We start from the raw sequence: 24,914 nt of genomic DNA on the forward strand, positions 1-24,914 counted from the left end.
ATTATATGACCGAAAGGCCCAGTCTCTCCCCTGAGCTTTAGTCCTATAATGCCAACTCCCAATTAGACATTTCAAACTGCAGGTTCCAAACACATCTTAAACTCGACATGTCCAAAAAAAATGAACTCATTATCTTCTGCCCCCCCCCAAAGACTTTCCTCTTCCAAATTTCTATGGAAGGTCCCACCATTCTTCCAGTCTCCCAGATTCATAACTTCAACATTATCCTGGACTCCTCACTCTCCCTCACCCCACACAATGAGTTGCAAAATCTTGCAGTTTCTACCTTCACATCTCTCTCACCCTACCCCTTCTCTCTCCTTAAGCACTTACACAGCTCCTGCCTTAGTTCAGGCTCTCTTCATCTCTTATCTGGATTAATTGGTCTCCCAGACTCATCTTTCCCCACTCCAGCCAATCCTGTACATTGTTGCCGAAAGAATTTCACTTAAATAGACAGCTGACCATGTGTTGCCCTACTCAATCAGCTCCAGGGACTATCTATTGTCTCTAGGATTAATTGTAAACTCTGTTTAACTTTTAAAACCCAACCTATCTTTCCAGCCTCATTGAACATCACCTTTTATGAATTCTGTGATCCAGCCAAATTTGTCTTCCCTCTGTTCCTCACCCACAACACTCCATCTCCCATTTCTGTGCTTTGTCTTCCCACATGTGTGGAAGGCACCCCTCACCTCCTCCATCTCACAGAGTGCTTCTCTTCCTTTAAGGACAGGACTTAAGTGCCAAGTTCTGCAGGAAGCCTTTCCTGTCTACCCACCCGTATTACTAGTGTCCTGCTTCCAAAATAAGTTTATATTTAATCTCTTTGTATATATTTGTATTTATTTTATATATGTTTACCCACATATATGTATGTACATATATGTGTGTATACATAAATATATATATAATATGTATAATCGGTGTCTCTCGCACTATAAAGTGCAGGCTCCTATGAGAAGATATTGTTTCATTCATTGTCTTGTGTTTTCTCATTCATTGTATCCTCAGCGCCTAGAGCAGCACTTGGTACATAGTTAGATATTAACCTTGTTGATTGAATGATTCTTGACCTGTCTGCACCATTTGTCACTGCTGACCATCCTCTCTTACCTGATATCGTCCTCTTTAGGTTTCTGTGACACTGCTCTCTTGATTCACTTCCTACTTCCTAATCGTTCCTTATTCTCCTTTGCTGGATCATCATCTGTATCATGCCCCCTAGTCGTGGATGTCCCCCAAGGCTCTGTTCCTGGGCCCCTTATCATCTCTTTCTACACTCTGTCGGTGACTATTTCCAGCTCCCCTGGGTCTTGTAATGACAAGCAAAGTAGGATTGTTTTTTTTTTCTTTTAGAGTGCTTCTCAGCACTAAGGCAACAAAGTACATTTGATTGAGCTTTGCCTTTGATTGAATCAAGAACCTTTGATGAAGTGTTTAAGTCACTAGAAAGCCTAAGTCACATGAGTTTGAGTCACATGGTTGTGATGCTCTCTGACCCTGAAGAAGTGTATATATATCCTGAGGTTAGCATTTTGCTTTGGGGCTCACTTATTGGAAGAGCATTCGTGTGATTTGGCCAAATGAGACTTTGGGTAGCCATTAAGGAGCCTCCCGGCTTTGAAAATCCAGATGTTGGTGCTTCTCTCTCTGGTAACTATGCATGTATTGCTATGGACAGAAAGTTAGAAGCCCTGTCTGTTGATCTGTGTTATTTTGCTCTGTTTGTATAATTTCTGCTCGTAATTTCTGTTTGTGTTTTCTCTGAAGTTCAGGGTACTGACTTTTTCCCCTAAACTAAGTGAATGATATATTTATCTTTAATTAAAGTGAGATTGTAAACCCATTAAAGTTGCTTTCCTTAGAAAAGCAGATCAAAGAAGCTGTGCTAGCAGCCCTCCTGTGTGCTGGTGGTATTGGCCTTACACCTCCATAGAAGCTGCAAATGGCATTGTTGTTACAGGTCTGACTATTATTTCTACACAATTAATTCACAGATTATATAATGCATGTATATATATATGTATATGCATGTGCATATACACATACATATGCATATGTGTATATGTCTATATACATATATGTGTGTGCATATGTGTGTGTGTGTATTCAGCCCTAGTCTCTCCTGAACTCCAGTCATACATCACCAGCTGGCTATGAAATGATACTATTAAAAATCCCTTCCTCCATACAGCTACTAAAGTTATTTTGTTAAACACAGGTATCTTTAAAAATCACATCATAGAATTTAGATCTGTAAAGTTTATTGTAAATATCAATTGAGATAGCATAAAGTACTTTGCAAACTAAAGCATTAGATGCCTATTATTAATTTTCTTTAAGACTGTCTAGTCCAACTTCTCATTTTATAGTGGGGAAGCAGAGGCCCAGAAAAGTTAAGTGACTTGCCCAAAATCATTCAGGAAGCCAGAAACAGAGCTGGAATCCAAGTCCAGGTCCCCCGAGTCTAAATCTAATGACCTCTCCAATGTACCAGCTATCCAGTCTGGGACACAAGTGTTCAGGTCATTTCTTCAATAATAGTATGGAGCAATAAATTCTTAAGTCAGGGGTTTATATGTTGGTGACTATCTATATTTGTCTTTCTTGTGGAGAAACACATAATTGTCCAGGTTTCTGTTAAATCTTGGCATCAGTTAGCCTACGGTGGTATTTGTTCCATCCCTCTTTGGCTTCTTCAACACTTTGTGATAGGTCAGGTAGCAAGTTCTTAAGAAGTCGTCCATTTGAACTGGAGGCAGTCAAGTACAATGGAAACAGCCTTGGATTTGGAGTCAGAGGACATGGTTCTTCCTTCTTACTGCCTGTCAAGTTTGTCATTTTAATCTCTCTCTACCTCAGTTTCCTCATATGTAAAATGAGCCACTTGGAGTAGATCAGAGAATCTCACAATTTGAGAACTGGAAAGGACCTCAGCAACTGTCAAGTCTACCTTGTACACGAAAAGAATCCCCACTACAACATACCCCACAAGCATTCATCCAGCCTTGTCCTAAAGACCTCTAAGGGGGAAATCCAGCTGCCACTTGGGGCAGCCCAATTGCAGCTCTAATTGGTTAGAAATTGGTTTTGATGTCAAGCCCAAATTGGTTTCTTTGCAACTTTTACCTTAATGCTTTCGGTTCTACCTCCTGCAGCAAAACAGAACAGGATAGCTCTTCAAATATTTGAATAGAGCTATAATGTCCTCTTACCCCTTGCCCAAATCTTCTTTTTCTCCAGGTTCAATATGCTTAGTTCCTTCAATCAGTCAATGAGCATTTTTACGTACCTATTATATGACAAGTACTGAGCTAAGTGCCAGGGATCCAAAGAAGGGCAAAAGACAGTCCTTGCCTTCTAGGAGTTCACAAACTAATGAGGGAGACAATATAAACAATGTGTACAAACAAGCTATACGCAGGACAAATAGGAAATCATTGACAGAGGGAAGGTACTAGAATTAAGAAGGACCAGGAAAGGCTTCCTGTAGTGGGTGGGATTTTACCGAATTAGTAGATGAGGCGAATGCTGTGGATATAGTTTACTTAGATTTTAGCAAAGCGTTTGATAAAGAATCTCATGCTTTTCCTGTGGAGAAGATGGAGTGATATGGACTAGGCAAGAATGCAATCTGATGAATTCAGAACTGGTTGGTTAGCCAGACTCAAAAAGTAGTTGCTAATGGTTCAATGTCCATGTGACAGGAGGTCTCCTGTCTGAAGGAAGCCAGAGAAACCAGGTGTCAGAGATGAGGAGGAAGCAATTCCAGGCATGGGGGACATTCAGTGAAAACATCCAGAGCCAAGAGATTGAGTGTCTTGCTTGAGGAACAGCAAGGAAGCCAGTGTCAAAGGTAGGTTTATGAAGGGTCTTGAACACTGAAGAGAGGATTTCGTATTTGACCCTAGAGGTGATAGGGAGCTAATGGAGTTTGTTGAATAGAAGGCATGATATAGTTGGACCTGCACTTTACAGAAGTGGAGAGAGACTTGTGGCAGGCAAACCAACCAGCAGACTATTGTAATAGTCCAGGCATAAAGAGAAGAGGGTCTGGTAGCAGTCTCAGAGAAGAGAAGGAGTAGTATTTGAGAGATGTTGCAAAGGTAAAAATCAACAGATCTTGGCAACAGATTGGATATGGGGAGTGGCAGATAGGGAGTAATCAAGAATAACATCTAGGTTACGAGCCTGGGGCTCTAAAAGGATGATGGTGCCCTCAAGAGTAATAGGGAAGCATTAAAGGGAAAAGGAAAAAATGAGTTCTGTCTTGGACATGTTGGATTTAAGATGTCCATAGGACAACCAATTTGAGATGTCTAATGGACAATTGGAAGTGCAAGACTGGAAGCTGGGACAGAGGTTAGGGCTGGATAAGTAGAATTAAGAGTCATCAGCACAGAAATGATGGGTTCCATGCAGCCACTTTGCATATGACATAGACTCAAGGCCTGTCATCTCAGTTGCCCTCTTCTGGACACAATCTCCAGATTATCAATTTCTTTCTTAAACTGTGGTATTCAGGATGGATTATAATACTCCAGATGAGTTGCTATACTCCCTCTTAATGCAACCCAAGATCTCATAGGCTTTTTTGAATACACAACACACCAATGACTCAGACTGAGCTACAAGTTCACTGATTCAGCTCTAGATTTTATTTTCATAACAACTTCTGACTATCCATGTCTTCCTCAATTTATCTTTGTGAAGTTGATTTTTGTACTTGAGTACAAGACTTTACAGTTACATCTATTGAATTTCATCTGGGCTTCACAAAACTCCCTAATACAGCCTGAACCAGCTTAATCTGTAATTGGAAATGTTTAACAAAATGAGCAAAAATACAATACAACATCGAAAATGTTAAATGGGTGGTTTTCTAAGTTCATTTCTATTTGAATTTGACACCTCTGGTCTAGATTGTTGAAATCCTTTTGAATCCTATCATCTAGATGTTAGCTATCCCTCCCAACTTGAGGTCATCTGCAAATTTGATGAATATGCTATCTATGTCCTTAATCAAAGTTGTTGATCAAAATGTAAAACAGCACAAGGTTTAGTATGGATCTGAGGTCCTCACTGACAAGAGACCTCCTGTCACATGCACATTGAACCATTAGCAACTACTTTTTGAGTCTGGCTATCCAAACAGTTCTGAATTCATCAGATTGCATTCTTGCCTAGTCCATATCACTCCATCTTCTCCACAGGAAAAGTATGAGGTTCTTTATCAAACGCTTTGCTAAAATCTAAGTAAACTATATCCACAGTATTCCCCTCATCTACTAATTCAGTAAAACACATAAGATGCTTCATTATTTCTTGATGGAGCCATCCAGACTCTGCAATTGCTACTTTCCTTTCTAGATAGCTTGCCAATCATCTTTCTAATGATCCATTCTAGAATTTTCCAGGAATTTTCAAGTCAAGTTTGCTAGCCTACAAGTTTGCAAACTCCATTCTCTTTTTTTTTAATTGGGACATTTGCCCTTCCCCGAATCTTGTGTTACTCCCATTTTCCATGCTCTCTCAAATATCTCTGACAGAAGTTCATCAACCATATCTGCCAGTTATTTCAAGACCTAAGGGTGTATGTAGTTCAACTGGACCAGATAATTCAAATTGACTTAGGTCCTTTCTTGTTGTCTCCTTACTCATCTTGGGTATCAACTCCTCATTAATCATTTTTGATCCTCTCCTTTGTAGAGATACTAGAAACTAAATAAAGAATGCAGCAGCTCTTCCACCCTTCTGTTATCACTTACCATCATGAAAAGTCCACCTCAAGAAAAGTCAACAAACTTATGTGTTAAATGCCAGGCACTCTTTTAAAGTTCTGAAAACACAAAGTAAAAGCTGGCCAGAAACAACATAAAAATGTACATACAAGATATGTACAGTGCAAATGGAAGGTAATCTGGAAGGGTGGAGGAGAAGTAACCAGGAAAGGCCACCTGTGGAAAGTAGGATTTGATCTGAGTCTTGAAAGAAGCCAGGGTAACCAGAAGGGAGAGCATTCCAGGAATGGAATTTACATTTCCAGTGAAAAGCCACAAAGTAGTATGAGGGAATATAGTTTCCAAGTAAAAACAAGAAACTTGGTGTTGCTGGATTGTAGAGTAAGTAGAGGAGAGAAAGTGTAAGAAGACTGGAAAGGCAAAAAGGAGCCAAGTTGCAAAGGGTCATAAAAGCCAAACTGAGCATTTTATATTTGATCTTGTAATAGGAAGCCAATGGAATTTTTTTTTGAGTGATGAGATGACTTGGTCAAACCTGTGCTTTAGGAAAATCACTTTGGCAGCTGAATAGAGGATGGATTGGAGTGGGGAAAGACTTAAGGCAAAGAGACCACCCAGAAGGCAATTGCAATAGTTCTGGAGTGGTGAGGGTATGCACCAGGGTGGTGTCTGTGTGAGAGGAGAGAAGAGGACTTAAATGAACAGACTTGGCAACAGATTGAATAGATGAGGTGAGTAGGAAGAAAGACTAAAGAATGACACCAAGCCTTCAAGCCTGGGTGACTGGGAGGATGGTGGTAAGTTTGACAGTAATGGGGAAGTTCAAAAGAGGGGAGAATTTAGGGGGAAAGATAATGAATTTCTACCCTTACTCAGATCCTCTTTTTTTTCTCCCAAAGTAGCTCACACCCCCCCAAAAAAAACCACAACTTTTTAGCCCTAAATTTATGAAGATTTTCTGAAAGGAGCCCCACCCCATCCCCCACTTCCAGGAGAAACTCAGCCAGTGCTTGGCACAGACGGAATCAGACCAAAAACAAACTGGAAAATATTAAGATTACAGTTAAAACTGGTGCCCTGGGGGAAAGATGAACAAGTCAAGATATATTTGTTAAGATCCCATAGCACACAGGCATGTACCTGGGTGTTCTACATCGTGAAAACCAAAAAGATTCCTTACCTGAAAGAGTTTACTGGTGATAAGTCATAACCTGAACTGTGCGTTTTTATTCTTGTTCTTGTAACTTTTTTTAACAAATAAAAATAAGGAATCCTTCTATCCCTGCCAAGCTATCTCCTCCAACACACCACAGCTGAGCCCCAGTTACAAAGTTCAGAGAAAGAGTGAGGGGCCAAAGAGTGGGAGAAAGTTTAATGACCTGGAGAGCCAAAAAGTGGAAGGACAGAACTGGTCAGCGAAATCAAGAATTGGCTGGAAAACTGCGGTAAGGGCAGGTGCCAGCTAAGAGTGGGTGGAGGGCTGGGCTCTGAGCCAGAGCCTAGGGGAAGGCAGTGCGTTACCTCTGCCTCTGGGAGTGCAAGAGGGCTGGCAGAACTAGCCCGGAGAAGACCATCCCGCCTGCCGACCCCACCACCACCATTCGCTCTCGTGCTTCCCCCTCACTTTGCCAACCTGGGGCACGGATATCCCCACCGCCTGCAGAGGGAACAGCCAAAGCAGCAGCATCCTCTGCAGACGAGCCGCAGGCAACGCAGCAGCCGCTTTCTTCCCCCGGGTGCGGGAGCTGACTGGCCCACTTTTCTTCTTTACCGCGACGCCTCTCACCCCACCCCAACCTACCCCACCCGACCCCACTTAGTGGTCAGTATTAGCCTGGGGCTCCGGGGCACCTCGCGTCTGCGCTTTGCTAGTGGGGCTTCACCTGCCCTGGGCGGGTGTCCTGGCTACGGGAAAGAGAAGGCTCAGATCAGACATTCACTCGTTCCACTTCCCCTGCCTCCACACTTGGCTTAGTGGAGTTTGTCCGCGACCCCCAAAGAGTGGGTAGGTGACTGCCACTGACAGACTGGTCAGCAGCCTACTGCCCCAGCCAGCCCCGAGCCTGCTCCCTGGGCTCCCCCCGCCTTGACGCTCTCTTGCTCCTGCCCTTCCGAGACCCGAGACCCGAGACCCGAGCCTCCCCGCCTTCCCCTTTCCTCCGAAGGCCGGGTTAGCCCGCCTCCCCCGGCTTCATTTTGGCCCCCTCGGCCCCACAGCCACTACCCAGGCTCCGCCATGCTGGGGCTCCGCCGGGACCGGCTGCTGACCCTGCTGCTGCTCGGGGCGCTGCTCTCTGCGGACCTCTACTTCCACCTCTGGCCCCAAGTGCGGCTCCAGCTGCTGCCACGAAGAGGTCGGGGGGGCTGCTCTTGCCCAGACTCAGCTGGCGACCCCTCCGCCCCGCCCCCAGACTCCGCGGCTGCCACAGCCTCCCGCCCCAGCAAAGCTGCACACAACTTTTCCCAAGTCCAGCCAGGCGAACGGAGCGATGAGCAGGGCGGCCGCAGCGCTGACCGCCAGGACCTCCCCTCCAAGCTGCAAAGCCTCTTTGCCCACCCGCTATACCGCACCGTCGAGGAGCCGTCTCTGCAGGGACCCGAGGACACGCTGCTGTCCAGCCGGGAAGCGCTACGCTATTACCTAAGAAAAGTGGCCCGTTGGAACAGGTGAGATGGGCCCCCACTGCTCCACCAGGCGGCGTCACCACCAGCTCCCCTACACACAGCCTTGTAGGTACCTTGGGACTGGCCCCTGCTACCTCTCCGCCAGCTCAGGCTGGTGGCTGACCAAAGTCATCCTACCTCTTTGGGAACTGTGCCCGAATGCCCATCCTACAACACACTCACACACGCACACGCGCGCGCGCGCGCGCCTGGGACCCTCTAGTGTTGATGTCCCAATGCCCATACTGCACACACCACACGCCTAAGACCTGAACCCAGGGAATGCTAATGACTCCCAGAGGTCAATTTCAGAGAAGGCTCAAAGGCACAGGAAAAGTTTTTATATTTGACACACTTTGAAAGCTGGTTTTCCTCTTTATCCCGAGCTCTTTCTTCATTTTTTTTTCTGCCTCACTCTCTTGCTTTGGGCTCCTCACCCACTTTTTCTTTCTCCTTCCCTGGTTCTGAAGGAAGTCTCTGCTCCGCGGTAGTTTTTTCCCACTTGGAGTTTACAACGAAAGCAACCACGTGAAGGCATTTTTGGCCTTCGGGCAAACTCGAGTGGCTCTGGAATCAGTCCCAAGATCTAGCACGATTCACACCCACCCCAGTTTTCCTCTTCTCTTTTTCTTCTTCCTGGCCATTGTCAGAGGGAGGAAATAGGACGTTAGTGAAGGCAGGGACCATATAACAGTGAAATATTGTTTTGTTGTTAGGGTTACAGAAGGGAATTTGAGGGTGGCTATGGAGTCTTTCTATGTTGACTCATTAATAGAAATTTTACCCCCAACACATTTTGTTTTTAACATGAAAGCAGATAGTTATCTGCTTCGGAGTTTTTAAAACTCAAAGGAAAATGGGACAAAACGTTTCAAGTAAACTTGAAATAAATGTTCCAGGAAGGAGAGAAGGAAGGAAGAGAAGGAGGGAGGGAGGGAGGAAGGAAAGGAGGAAGGAAGGAAGGAAGGAAGGAAGGAAGGAAGGAAGGAAGGAAGGAAGGAAGGAAGGAAGGAAGGAAGGAAGGAAGGAAGGAAAGAAGGAAAGAAGGAAGGAAGGAAGAAAAGAAGGAAGGAGAGAAGAAGGGAGGGCAGAGAGAGAGAGTATAGGAGAAGTTGATGTGTTCCAGTTAATGGCAAATAGTATTTATGGGGGCTGAGGACTCTATTTTGAATCCTGTACCTGTGATTTTATTGGTATGCTGTCCATAACTCCATCTACCAAAGCTGACTAGCAGCAGTCTGCAATTTAGACGGTTGCCTCGAGGTACTGAAAGGTTAAGTGCTTTGTCAATCATCACCCAGCCCATATAGGTCAGAGATGGAAGTTGAACTCTTGAACTCCCTCCCTCCAGATTGGCTCCCTATCCATTCTGCCATGTTTCCCTCTGAAATAGAGATTTCTATCACTTCCTCAAAGTTCACTTTTATTCCTTTTTTTTAATATAAAAGATTTCAAAATAAGATGTCATAAAATTTTGTTATCTCTCTGTAAGGAAGGATGGCTTAACCAATAACTTTGTTGAAGCAATACACTACTCCTCTCCCAAGAGTCACAGCCTGAATGTCACTTTGTAAGACCATAAACAGTTTGCAACAACTTTCGAGGAAGTGAGAGGATAGGAAATCCTCATCATTATTTCCAAAGAGAGTATACTTGACTGAAATCAATGAAGTAAAAGCCTAACTGCAGTTCTGTTACTGAGAGTTTTATATTTTGGTAAAGGAAGTGGGTATCAATGGATTTCATTTCTAATTATGTGCAACACGAAGGTAGCTCATGATTTCTCAGGTGCAGTAATTTTCAGCATTTCCTTGTTTTCATCCATAGTTGTGTCTATCAATAGAAGGAAAGCTTGGCAAGGCTTCAAGTCAGGCTAGGAAGCAAATGGAACAGTGACAAAAGTGCTAAATTTGGGGGAATTTGGACTCAAATCCTGGCTCTGCCTCTTAATACCTATGTGACCTTGCGCAAGCTTCATAACCTCTTCAGGTCTCATTTCCTCCCTGGTAAAATTAGGAATTAAATCCAATTGACATTTATTTAACCTCTGACAGGGTCTAGGCCTTGTACGAAGTGGTTGAATTCCAACCCCTAAAACCTCTTCTACTTTTAAACCTATAATCCTATAAATGGAAATCTTTTCTGAAAGACAAGCCCCTTTGGATTCCAGGATAGGGGTTGTGTGGAGAGTCACCTGAGACTCTTATTTTTGGAAACGTGGGGACCACATTGGTTTAACTACTATGACCTCTAGTGTTCTCAGTGCCATTTTGGTACAGTAGAAAAGTCAAAATTGGAATGGGAATTTTGGCAGAAAGCAAAAACATAATTACTGACCTGCCCAGTCATCTATTTTGAGCTGTCTCAGTTGTACAGCTTATATGTTACAAAAAAAGAAAACCTAGCAACAAGAAACTATCTGGAATCTAACAGATCAATGGAGGTGAGCAACCTTGCTATACTCAGTGGTAAAAGAGTATTTCTGTGTGATTGGTGGGAAGTGACAGTGGAGATTAATAATTCTGCCACTCTCTGATAAATAAATGAATGAACAAAAAAGCATATGAAACAGTATGTGCAAAGTGTTGTGCTAATAGCTAATTCTAGGATACAAATAAAAACAGGGAACAAGTGCCTATAACACATTGCTAATATTATACTAGGGAGAGACAGCAATTGCAAGTCAAATGAAAAGGCCCCATGGCCCTTAAGGTATAGGGGCAAAGCAGATGGTAATACATCCTCTTTAGTGTCATTTTAATTGATAAAATCACGAACATTTTTTATGTTGGATCACTTGACAGTGGCATGGACTTCAGTGGCAAGAATTTCTCTTCTGGATTTTCAGTAGCTGGGGCTGCTGAGGAGGCGAGAGCCACAGCACCTGCAGAAGCAATTACCAGGTCATATCTGCACTGTAATTTCTCAGGATCATGGTTTCTGGACCTGAAGGCACTGTCACTTCAGGTGCTCTTGGCTTAAGTAAAAATTAATGACAACTGGTCAGCAATTGGTGTTGGCTTTGATGACGATGTATATAGGTACATGTGCTGTAAGTGCAGATAGCTTCCTGACTATTGGAATTAGAAATGATAAAAAGGTAGAAAGGCCCATGTCCTCAACTCAATCCTCACTAGAAGCATTAATATAATTGAGAAGATTAGGATGATCCTGTGTCATTTTCTTATTGATCCTATTTACAAGTAATTGATTTTGTCCTGTAACTACTTTTATCTGTAACTGCTTACGTCATGATTCTTTGTCTCTGAACTTAGTTCAGAATTCAGCTGTGCTATAATGGCTTAATTCTGAGTTCTTCTGGCCTCGAGGAATCCTGCAAACCTTGAGGAATGTGCATGAAAGAAAGGGAGATGGGCATGATATCTTTACTCCACTATGCTATCTTTCAAGAATATCTGGTTTGCTTTCCAAAAGTCTGCTGGGCTGCTTATGCTACACCTGGATTCAAACAATGAGCACTTCTTAGTCTCATGAGAGAAGAAGAGGGGATATTGCTAGCCCACATTACCAAACTTCCAACCAATCATGCCAGTTCTTCCATCTCAGCTCTGTACCTAATCATGATGTCCTTAATCCCATGAGGTTGTTGGGGTTTAGTCTCTGCCCACCCAGGGCCAAAAACTGTTGCCATGTTGTAGTGGAACTATCTCAAAGAATTCAGTCAGACCACCTCTAATCCAAGTATAAGCATTTATTGAGATTGACGCCTCTCATGAAGTGGGCTAAGTTCCAAGAGGAACCATCAATTATAGAGAAAGCAAGATGGATTTTTATAGGGTAAAGATGGAATTATGTAACAGAAATTATGAATATTAAAAAGGCAGGAGGGGTTTGTTAAGGGATTAGGTAATAGGGGAGGGGTCCCAGCCACAGTGGAACTGTGCATGAGATTACCCATAATGCATACAGAAAAACTCATTTGGGGGAGTACATATGTATGAAAATGATATTATAATAAGATTATAATTATATTATAGTTATATTATAATTATATATACATATAATTATATATGTAATATTATATTATAATAAGCCTCGCTATATCATAAATTTATTCTAGGTCAGTTCTTTACTATTACTGCACAGGTGCCTACTTAGGGAAAGTGCCTTCTATTGTTTTGGGGTCCACATCCTGCTTGGGCATCCTAGTTGTGCTGCTTTCTGATTGGCAGAGTATTGTGGCCCTGTGTAAGGCTAGGTGGATGTGATTGTGGTTGAGTGCATGGACACATCTACTATTTCTGTGGGGAATATGAGGAATGGGTCTAAGGGCAGTGGCTGGGATCCCATCACATGGACACACCTCCTATTCTGTGAGAAATATAGTTCATGGACACACCTGTTGCTCTAGTGAGCAGTGAGGCATATACAAAGAAGTTAGGATATTGGGGGAGGGGGTGAGTGGCTAAATACCTACTGTTCAGTGGAGCTAAGGAAGTTAGAATATTGGAGTTGGGGGCAGCTTTATTGGGATTCCATCAAAGTCATCTATCCTGTTCTGTTTCTTTTTTCTGTACTCCACAAAATCTATAAAAGGGGTACTGTCTTTTTGCTCAGAGTCTTTGGCATGAATGGAGGCAAAACATTGACCCATTTATTGATAGGTAGCATGCCCCTGCTAATAAATTTTTTTGCTCAGATATCTGCCTCAGTTTACCCTTTTTCTAAATTCAAATTACAACATAATAATGCTGTTAGCATGCGTTATGTGTATAAACATAAACACACAATACACATGCAAAAAAGTTAAAAATGGAGCAGAAAGTAATATCAATATAGGGAATACCCCTCATCAGAAAATGCCTTTTTCACCAGTTTAAACCTATCATTATCATTGAAAAGTAGGTAATGGTCAGTGGTCTTCACCCCCCGTGTTTCCTTCCCATTTTCAAGAAGCAGAAGACTGAGGCCAGATGTCTCATGCCATGAACAGAATGGGACTCAGGAATATATTCTGTATCCAAGATTTTGGATAACTCCTTTCTTCTTTCCCTTTAACCTTGGAGTTTAAAAGATTCATGAATTCCAGTGATGTTTGTAGTTCTATTGTGAGGCATAATCATTTAGGTGTTTTTTTTTATTTTTACGTCTTGATTATCAGTACTAATATGTGAAATTACTGCTGAAACATGGGTCCTTTCTACAAAATGCAAGGTAGGCATTAATGAGGTATATTAAGGATAAAGAGCCTAGTTCAAATTTTTAGAATTGACGGAAGTATAAATCATACCTTAATTGGACATTTTTTTACTAGTTTTTCCCTGCCTTTTGTAGACACTGATCCACTTTGTTTTTTTAAATCTTCAATACGTGTCCAAAATATAACCTGCAACATATTAGAAATATGAGTATACCATTCTAAAAATAATGCTCTAAAATTTAGCCCTCAGCAAAAGAGTTTTACCAGCTAATGATTCCCTTTACCAGAAGAAACACAGGTGTGGCATAGTCTATCAAACTTAGGTCAGCATTCTTTACTACCTGACTAGCAGATAAAATTAGTCACTTGGGTGGGGAAGGACACTTTGCAGGGTCAGCAGATGGCATAGTGATAACAGAAAATACTTTTATCCAATTTAAATATCTTCTTATCACAAGAAGGCAGGTATTATCCAAGCCTTGCCCCTATACACTCCTTTCCATAACCCTCCTACCCCCCCATCCTCCACTCCCACCCCCATGGAAAACTGAGACCAATAATAAGAAAGATACATCCTATCATGTATGGTATTAAGATCCAGAATCCTATTTGATATTCAGTGCTTCTGCTCTGTCTTCCTCCATTATGCTCTTTTTTCCTTTTCTTCTACTTTGTTCCCTGAGAATTTAACCATAGTTAACCCAAGTAAGTAAGATTATATGTGAAACAGTTGATGTAAGATAGAAAATTGAAATATCACAATGAGAGGCAAAGCCTGATGATAATTTCATTCCTGGCTTAGGAGATAAAGATGAAGAGAGGAAGAATATAGAATGCAAGGTCCAAGAGGGTAGGGACTGTTTAGTTTTTGTCTTTGTATCTCCACTTCCAAACACCCTTCCTGATGCACAGTAGGTGCTTAAATTGATCATTTATGCTTAGGACCTAGAATTGGAACCCAGGTAAAATGGTGACCAACCACGCATCCAACCCCATCTTTCTCCTACCCCGTGCTGACTTCCCTTTTCTTTTTTTCTTTTTTTTTTAACAGCAAACAAATGGCTGTATCTATAGATTGCATTTTCCTATAGCTCAATATTTCCCCATTTTTCAGATTTCCAGGTAGGTAGCTTCTGTGTGTGTACGTGAGTTTTGTGTGTGCATTACACACTGTCAAAAGCTGTCTTTTTCAATCCTCCCACATCTTTGTTGTCACTGAAAGAAAGCCTGGTCCTGAATCCTGCTATGAAAATTACAGAATGCTATATCAGAAGATTCTCAAAAGAATGGTTGTTAAAGAAAAGATGAGGGGCAAATTGGTTGAAGTTTTTGGGGGGGGCAGGGGGGACAGGGATTCTTTGAGGAGCTCCAGGTGCAGGATGAAGAGATGGAGACCTATGGGGAGGGCGGGGAGAGGGAGGAGCTGAAGCAAGAAGAGGGACAAAAAGAGAAAGGGAAAAGTTAATCAGAAAGAATAAATTCTCCGTGTCTTTGAAGGGAAGCTCCACCTCTTCAGTCAAAGCCCTGGGGTGTAGCATAATAATACTAGCTGACACATATGTATATAGCCATCAGCCTAAGGGTTTTATCAGTTAATAGTTCCCTTTACCAGAAGAAATACAGGTGTGACATAGTCCATTATCCTCAATGTATGTATATACATACATGTATGTATATATATATGTGTGTATATATATATATATATACACACACACATATATAAATAATTTAAAAGCTTACAAAGCACTATATATACATTATGCAATACAAGCGATTTGTGTATGTGATCTCATTTGAACCTTACAACAATCTTATGTGATATGTACTGCAGGAACTTATCCCCATTTTACAGATCATAAAAGCTTGGAACCTCTAAACTAGAAAGAACTCCAATTAACAGATCAAAGACGAGTACCTGTTAAGCTCTATATATTCAAACAGCTCTCTTCATCTACTCTCTCTAAGATACTCATTCAGAATACAATTAAAACTGTATCTTAATTTTATCTAGAGCAAGCAAATATTAAAATACCATCTCAATAACAAGAAAGCAACTTAAAAGAAGAGGAAAAACTTAGGAATATCTGCACTGATAAAGCAAAGGAAAAAACAGTGAAAAAAGTCTCGAGGTCTCAGCTTCTTGGGGTAGACACAATCACTTCCCAAGTGGATTCTGCCATATTCAGAGCTGCAAGCAAAGAAAAGCTCCAGCTGTGGTCAGTTCCTAGGTGACTCTAGATCAGTTTCTAGATGTAGGGTCCTCCACTGTTGCTTTAGCATCTGTTGCCACCATGGCCACTCCCCTCAATCCCCCTTTACATACCAGTTCAGAAATTTTGTGAACTCCTTTCTACAGCCCATATATTTAATAGTTTAGTCTTTTTTCTAGGTTACAAAAATTACAATGACCAGAAATCTCTGCAGTTATATTGGGAAACTTCCCCTTGACCTACAGGGATTGGTCCAAAGAGTAAATACATATGCACTCCAAAACAAACCATAGGATGGAAGAAGGTTTCAAAATTTCCAAAGGCCCTTTTTTCTTTTAACATCCTGAAGTTTGGCGGTATGACCTGTAATTAAAGTTTGAAATTAGCTTATGATTAAATTTTAAAACCTAAGCCTTTTTAATGCATGTTGAAATTTGGGCAACAAACATTCTTCATCTACTTAGTGCTATCTGTGTGGATGGACAAGCCAAATATCTGTGTGTCTTTATAGCTCTCTTCCAGGAGGCTCATCAGTTTACTGGGAGCTGATGCAGTCAGCACAACTTCATTCACAAACAGCACCTGGAAGACCACACCGTCCATTCCCCATCTTTGTTCTCTTTAGTGCTATTTCTACCTCCTTTATAAATACACATAGGACTGTGGTAATAGGTCCCAAATATGGTGGTTTCATTGTCCTTGATGGAGTAAATAATTTGTTATGAGGATTTATGCAAATTTCCCCCATTTTTCCTCTGTATTCCTTCCATTTTTGAGATAATTTTGATTAGTTGGATTTCCTGCCAAACTTTTTTTGAACTGATTTTCTTGTGCACTGCTTCTTGCTCCTTTATGAAATATGCTCATAACGGACCATCCTTCTTCATAAGATTTTGCAAATGAGTTTGCATTCACTCTCAGATTGATTCATTCTATGGACTTCTCAAGATCTTCACCAGCAGCCTTCCCACTGTGGAAAATACCTCTTCCCTGAAGCCAGCTCTCCTAATTGGATAAACTCTTAAAACTTTTTGTAAATGTTTCTGCTCAAATGTTTTATTTACTTTGATCTTTTGGAGGGAGGGGTAATTGAGGAACAGGGATGGAGATAGAGGTAAGAAACAGAAAAAAAATCAAAATCATATGAAAAAATGTAGCTATATGTAACTAACCCTCCCAGCTAGCCCTGCCCCAAACCAGAGGGGACATTGCCCAGACCCTGGAGAAGTAATGAGGGTGAGGATGAGGGACAAACACTGGGAAGATACCAATAATTTATGGGGTTCTGGAGGGAACATAAATGTGTCATTTCCCAATTTAGTGGATAGGAAGGACAAGCTATCTATAGATCCTATGGGACCCCCTTCTACTGAATGATAGGCCCCAGCCTGCCTAACTTCAATCCCAGTTCACCTCACTCTCTGGATGTCTCTGCCCTCTCACCAGAAACCTTCCCCCATCTCCTCCCCTTCAATTTCCAGCTATACTCTATATTGTCTTCCCTGTTGGATGCTAGGGACTATATTGTCTGTCCATATTAGTATCCCTAAGCACTTAATACAGTGCTTAGCACATAATAAGTGCTCAATAAATGTTCTGTCTAGATATCTAGACAGATAGATATCTACGTATCCAGATATCTATCTACATTCTACTTCAATGCTGCTTTCGGCAGCCATCTCTACCCATTTGGCAAGTAAATCAGATACCTGCTGACTACTTTCTGGATTCTTTTGATCTACATGTGGAAATTAATTTTCCTTAGTTAAATTTCTGGATGAAATTATTATAATTGGTGTTGATATCATTTCTGTCATGCCATTTTAAAATTTTACAATTTTTTTCAATTGTTCAAATAATTTAAGGTTAAGTTGTTTCAGTACTGATAACATGTCTTTTTCTCATTAGGATTCTTCTTGTTTTTTTTCCTTATTCTGATCTTAGCTTTAATGTGATAATGGTCTCAGTTTGAGTTTAATGGTGGATACACACCAATGGCTGACTCGGGGACAACTCCCACGTTAATAAAAATTTTCTTCTGTCTGTTAAAAATATAATCTCTTTCTTTGTGGTTCTATTTGATGTTTGCTGTGTTCAACATCCAAGGATTCTTTTCTCAAAGTATTCATGATATCAAGGCATTCAGCTTCTGTATAATCTACAAGTCTTTGTGGCCTCTCTCATGCCTTTTTCCTGAGCCATGCTTTCTCATATACTTCTCACCATCTTTGCTTTTCCCACCTTTTCATCAAAAGTCACCAAGTATCTGAATGTATGTTGATTTAATTTGGAGGGTCTCACCAAGTTCTTCACAGAATTTTTCTACCACTTTGTCCTCAGCAAGCAATGCTGGTAGATAACCTGCAATTATTTTCATAATGGTCTTTCTACAAATGTTTAGCATCAGTACCGTATTATATGATAACCAAATATCCCACAGAATATTTCTTGTTGCTTATCATAACACTCACTCTAACAACTCCTTTCATCTTCAAAAAGTACCTATGAGCTATTCTTCCATTTAGCTGTGACTTTCTTCCTTCTTCTGTATTTATTTATAGCAAGAATGTCAAGGTTGATATGATTCAGCATCTCTTGTAAGATTTCCATTTGCTGGATATTAGACACGAGTCTTGCATTAAAATACCAACAGTTAAATTCAAGTTAATAGGTGGTCCAAAAATTGTGTGTTTTTAACAATCTCCCTTTTTCTGTCACTCTGCTAGTCATTGCAGAAGAAAACAAAAGCCACACTAAAAGACAATTTTAAATTTTCACCTTTTGTTATGGGTTGCCATGGCCAAATTAATTTATCACTGGGTGAACAACCTACTGGTGAGTTGCTTTTTCATGCCTCCAGCATGTTGGGTGGCAAATTTGTGGGAGGACAAAGACAAGTCCCTTAAGGCGATCCATTTTATTGAACTTACATAGAGTCTCCTAGAGGATGCCTCCCCACAAAAAAGCAGCTACTCCTGGATTTTAGGGGATAGGCTATATGTCCACACCTCTATTACTATATCTCATGAATCCCACTAGTGGGCTTCCCCTTAACAACCAACTAGTAGACGAAGTTTACTCAAAGTAATGGCATTTGCTAAAATGGCATAGTAAAAAGAGTAGCTATAAAACATCCCCTCTCCCATAAACCTGAGATAAGCACAAATACATATAGCATTCATGGAAAGAATAAATTCAAATTTTAAGTACAATGGTAATAAATCACATGTTGCAAACACATGGCCAAGGCAACACACATGCCTTGTACTTCAAGATCTCTAAGTCTTTCCTCTTCTCTTGGAGTCCTCTTCACAATTAAACTCTCATTTGCCAGGTTCAGTTCTCCCTTGAAACTGTGGTTAGCTCTTTTCTCTGCTGCCAGGGGTCACACTCCTTGAGGCTATTTCTAGCCTGGAGTGACTGCCTCTCTTGGCTTATAGGAGATGCATCTAATGTGTCTCTGCTCCTTCAACTGTACCTATAATTCTCTTGAATTGACCCTGAACTACTGCATAGAATTTTTTCCTTCTGAGCTTGTAGTTTCATTGCTGGTCAACATGACCAATGGTTGTGGGGAGGGAAGAGAAAAATCCCATCACTAGCACCTTCTTGATGCCCTCTAGAATAGTTTCAGTGATCATACTATATAAAGCAGTTTAAAGTCTGGGACTTGGTCAATTTTGCCTGGCCGATGATGGTTCACCTTAATGGGGTAACTTAGAGTGGCCCCATCTTTATCATTAAAAGCTAGGCCTTTATTTCTTGAGATTACATCAACTAAAGGCAAGGGAATCAACTGAATAGAAACCAAGTACCAATGCCCCACACACACTCACTTTTCCTAGTCCTAAGTTTTTGAGGGTTCTCCCTTTTATTATGCTCTTGGAGTTGAGCCAGATGACCTCTAAGACCCTTTTCTGCTATGTGGATTTGTGGTGATGATGATCATGATGATACCTGGCATGTAGCACTTTAAAGTTTACAAGACACTTTATACAGATTGTTTCATTAGATCCTCACAACAACCCTGAGAAGTGGGTATAATTGTCGTTAACATTATTGTGACTATTATTTCACTTTACAGATAAGGAAGCTGAAGGAAAGGAAGGAGAGAGGAAGGCAATAAGCATTTACACAGTCCCTAATACGTGCCAGGCAATGTGCTCACATTAAGGAATTCACCCAAGGTCACGCGGTGGTATGTGTCTGAGGCAGAAATCAAACTGAATTCTTCCTGACTTCAGATCTAACACTCTATGCACTGCACCACCTAGCTGTCTGAAAAGAACCTTCAGCCTCGAGGCCACATGTGGCCCTCTAGGTCCTCAAGTAAAACAGTCAAAGGCCTGCACTTGAGGACCTAGAGGGCTACATGTGGCCTCGAAGCCACAGGTTCCCCACCCCAGCCTAAAGCATCCAAGTAATAATTCATGGTATGTGAATAAATTCAAGTAAAATAAAGGGCAACAAAAGGGAAATGAGGGTAGGTCTGGGAATGTTATGATGATGAAACAAAAAAGTAAACCTCTTACCTCCTATCTATACTAAGTTACCTGAGCAAACAATTTTTGTTATTCAGTCATTTCAGTCAGGTCTGACTCTTCATGACCCCATTTGGGGTCTTCTTAGCAGAGATACTAGAGTGGTTTGCCTTTTCCTCCTCCAGCTCATTTTTTAAATATGAAGAACTGAGGGACACACAGGGTTAAGTGAGTTGCCCAGAGTCACACAGCTAGTAAGTGTCTGTAGTCAAATTTGAACTCAGGGCTTCTTGCCTCCAGTCCTGGCACTCTATCTACTGCTCCACCTAGCTTCCCAAACAACCAATAAGACCTTACAAAGCCCTGGTGAGGAGGTTTAGGAGCCATAATATACCTTTAAAGATATGAGAAATCCTTAACATTTTTTATCACTGAGGAGCATTTAATGCTTGGAAGACCAATTGTTAGATTGTAAACATGTCTGGGATTCACTGAATCTGATTACAGACTATATGTGATTTAGTAGACAAGTCTTGAGGAGTTGAGACACATACAGGTTAAGTAAGTATATTGCCCATGGTCACAGCTAGTAATATTAGGGGCAAAACTTAAATCCAATTCCTACCACTACCACACCTAGCACTCTCTCCTGAATGCAACACTGTCTTTTCTTATAATTTATAGGATTTTAGAGATGGATAAGAATTTAGAGGTCATCTAGTTCAAATCCCTCAAGGTTTGAGAAGAGAAATTACTTGTCCACAGAAGTACTGTAGAAACTGAGATTCAAGCCCATTTCTTCCGGCTCCATATTCAGTGCTCTTTTTCATTAAAATAATCTTTTTAGATGATCTTTCTCCTTCAATCACTATCCTGCTCAATAAAACACAATGGCTCTCAAGTGCTTCTTGAATCAAATCCAAATTCCCATTCTGGATCTTCTACTCTGACATGGTCCTTCTACTCCAGCCGGGTCAGCCTTCCTAACAGTCTTCCTCTAAACTTTTCCTATAGAGAGAAGGCCAGGAAGTAGGTTTGTTGGTCATACAAAGGAAGGATGCTGGTGGTGATTATGGAGCACTGTCCTGCATAGCATCATTTGGAGCTAGGTGCTTAATAATTGCTTTTTTAATGATACTGGAGATAATGCTACTCAAAGTGGAATCTATGCTGAGAGAAGGAACATCTGTCTTTTCTTGGTCAATTCTCATCACGCTACTGGGCCTCAGTTTCTCAATAACTAGATAGGATAACTGGCAGTCACTTTTAACATAATTCTTATTCTCATGTTCTACAGTCATTTAATTAAGATATCACAAAACTTGCATGAAAAGTTGCTATAATCTACTTTCTATATTCTGCAAATGCCCTTTTTACTTAGCAAGGTGGCTCACTAAGGGAAACTATCATTAGAAGAAAATGGTAGTCTAGCAATGAGAAATCTCAGGTGAGCCCACAGTGGCTGAGACTTGTACCACTCCATACTCTACACCCCGCCATATGGTTTGGATAGAGTTCACTCCTAAAGAAGTTCAACCTCTAATCTGGGGGAGGAGGAGGCTCTTTATAATGACTGATTCATTAACATACCCCCATCCTAGCTACCCCTAAACAACTTTACTCATAGCTCAAGCCTAGAGCTTCCCCAAAAAGGGAGAGAAGGAAAAGAAGGAACCAATACACAGTATAACTAGGACAGTTACTTTATTCCTACAGAAAAAGAAGTGTTAAATATAGAGTCACAGTGCACATTAACAGAAAGAAGATAACAGAATTCAGTAACTACAACTTTGGTTACAGTCAGCTTGTATAAGTCTTATAAAAACACAATTTTACAATACTACTAATAAGCCATCTTATATACTACCTCTTCTTGGTATTGTTTTAGCCACTCCCAGGACTTATCTGCTAGCGGATGGCCAGGATTGGGCCAATCCTTTTATCAGTAGCTAACTCCGCCGATAGAGAAACTTCCCTTCTGCCAGCGCAACAACTGCCACTAACTACTCCAATGGATAGTGCCACTGCTTCTCTGCTATCATACAACACTACTTCCCATACTCGAAGACCTCTAGACTTTCCACACTCACAAGGGTTAGCAATTCAAAGAAAGGAAAGCAGCTGCTACCAAGAATCTAGACATAAGCTTGCCTACTTGTGGCTGCCTGACACCAGCTACCACCTGGGTAGGATTTTCCTGACACGAGGTTAAAGAAATGCTCTTGTCCTTCCCCATGGCTCACTGCAATCACATCTTGCCACCTGGAAAGTGGCAGCCAAGAGAATGGTAACTTCCACAGCATTCCACACTAAGGGACTATCACATCAAAGTCTATCACATCCTATTTAAACACCAAGTATTTTCAGCAATGGGTCACCATTTGGCCAGAAGCAGCCTCAAAGTTCCTTACAAAATTGGCTAGAACGGAACAAAGAACATCTGTGCATGCTCCGTGAAATACCACTCATTAAAGTAGGGTCATAGATTTAGAGTTGGAAGGGACCTGAAAGGTCTTTGAGTCCAACCCCCTCATTTTGCAGATAAGGAACTTAGAGGTTAAATGACTTACCTAAGGTCATAAAGGTGACCTGGCACGAAAAGTGCCAGAGCCTGGATTTAAGCCCAAGTTCTCTGATGCTAAATCTAGCACTCTTTACACTGTAACAAGCTACTAAGTGTTCAAAGAGATAACATTTCCATAATCAAACCAACCTTTTTTGCTAAGCAATGACATTCTAGGTAATGTGTTTAATAAGCTTTTAATGAAAAAGTAATGTCGTAAAGATTTTTTTTTACAATTTTTCAAAGGGAAAACAAAATTCTGTGTGCAGGCATCCACCTAACAGATCTCTGAATTGATTTTCTTCCCCTGATTATTGTCTATCAATGTAACTGATAAGCCCTGGGATAACTTCCAGTCCTCTTCAAAACTTCTTTGAAATTCAGTAATAATAACTGACATTTACATGGCACCTTATGGTTTGAAAAGTTATTTATATAATTATAAGCTCTTAATAAATGCTCATTGAATTAAAATGAATTGAATTTCATTTGATCCTCCCAACAACCCTGGGCGTAGGGACTATAGGTATTATCCCCAGATGACAAATAAGGAAATTGTCTCAGAGAGGGTCTCATAGCTAGTAAGTGTTGGAAACAAGATTTGAACCCAGGTCTCTTCTGACAGCAAATACAGCATTCTGACAATGTGTCAGAGCTTGGCACATTTTCAATCAATGTTCCTTCTATAATGTTCTGGTCGCTTAACACTTACCAGGTTGACAAGCAAGAATTTGCCTAAATTGAGAGAACTTTCAAACATTCCCCAGGAATCACAGAATCAAAGATGGAAGGAACCTCAGAAGCTATTGAGTCTGATCACGTTACAGAAAAGGTAACTGAGTCACAGAGAAGATAATTGATTTGTCTAGAGTCACACAGACAATAAATATCTCAGGCAGCATTGAACTGAGGTCTTCCTGACTTTTAAGTACATTTCAATCATTCACTGAGCCACACACACTCTTGGGCAAGATCTCTGCTATTCTCACTGGTGAGGCCACAGGCTGTCCATACCAACGTACCTCCTGACTCCCTATGACTGTCTGATCAGAATGGCTAAAGATGACCAATTAGGGAGAGAGGAACACTGGGAGTATGGGATGGTTCCTGCTCTCCTAGTATCTCTGCTTCAGCTCACTCTCACTTTGCTCTATCATATACTATCCAGTCTGGTGACCAAAGTAAAAATACTGCTTAGCCTCCTATCGACCAGGAGCTGGTCATCAATTGCTGCTTCCGGCAATTCATATTCAAATTTTGTTCTTTTTAAACCCCTGAATGTTCTTTATTGTTCACTAGCGAAAGTGGATAAAGTTTAGGGCCTAGAGTCAAGAAGACTCATCTTCCTGAGTTCAAATCCAGCTTTAGGTATTTACAAGCTATGTGACCTTGGGCAAGTCACTTAACTCTGCTTCAGCTTCCTCATCTGTAAAATGCAATAGAGAAGGAAATGGCAAACCATTCTAGTATCTTGGTCAAGAAAACCACAAATGGGGTCACAAAGAGTCGGATATGACTTAAAAATGATGGAACAACAAAAATGAAATTACATGGTGGGATTTTATTCCCTCTCATATCAGGTCTATTCAAGGCCTATAATGCATATATGAGTTCCTAGGGTCCTGTTTTCATCCTTTAAGATTATCCCAAATCTATTATAAATGTTATTTAAAGCTTGAGGTACTTAAAGCAACACAATGGTAGCACTTTACCTGGATAGAAGAGAGAATGTTTGGTTTCAAACTAACCACTGAACTGAATGGGCAACCAAAGTGAATTGTTTATCATCGTGTATGAGTGAGACCAGAATAATGCCAATGAAGGGCATTCAACCAATCCAAATTGTTAGGGTTACTGTAAGTAACTTTACCCAAAATAAACCCAAGGATTCTTAGTCAGCACCATAATACAGGCTTCATTCATGTAGCATTTAACATTTATCGATTCTCTGATTTTCATAAGGCTAAGTGAGAAGGCATTCGTTTGGTGATGGGGTACAAGGGATAACAAAATGAATTATTTGTAATTCCTGATTTCAGGAAACTTTAAATTCCAAGAGAAGAAATAATAAATGTAAACAAATAACTAAAA

The 24,914-nt window shown here is 40.9% G+C and overlaps 1 protein-coding gene across 1 annotated transcript in view; it reads left to right on the top strand.

Annotated features, from left to right (window-relative positions):
- The first annotated feature begins 7,274 nt into the window (after positions 1-7,274).
- Positions 7,275-24,914, top strand: part of FAM20A (FAM20A golgi associated secretory pathway pseudokinase) — a 64,201-nt gene continuing 46,561 nt past the window's right edge. Inside the window, exon 1 of the mRNA XM_036754423.1 lies at positions 7,275-8,411. Within this exon, the coding sequence (XP_036610318.1) occupies positions 7,981-8,411 (431 nt within the window). The 5' untranslated portion in view covers positions 7,275-7,980. The remainder of the gene's footprint in view (positions 8,412-24,914) is intronic.

Source organism: Trichosurus vulpecula, chromosome 4 (assembly GCF_011100635.1).
Source record: "Trichosurus vulpecula isolate mTriVul1 chromosome 4, mTriVul1.pri, whole genome shotgun sequence".
In the NCBI taxonomy this organism is placed as follows: Eukaryota; Metazoa; Chordata; class Mammalia; order Diprotodontia; family Phalangeridae; genus Trichosurus; species Trichosurus vulpecula.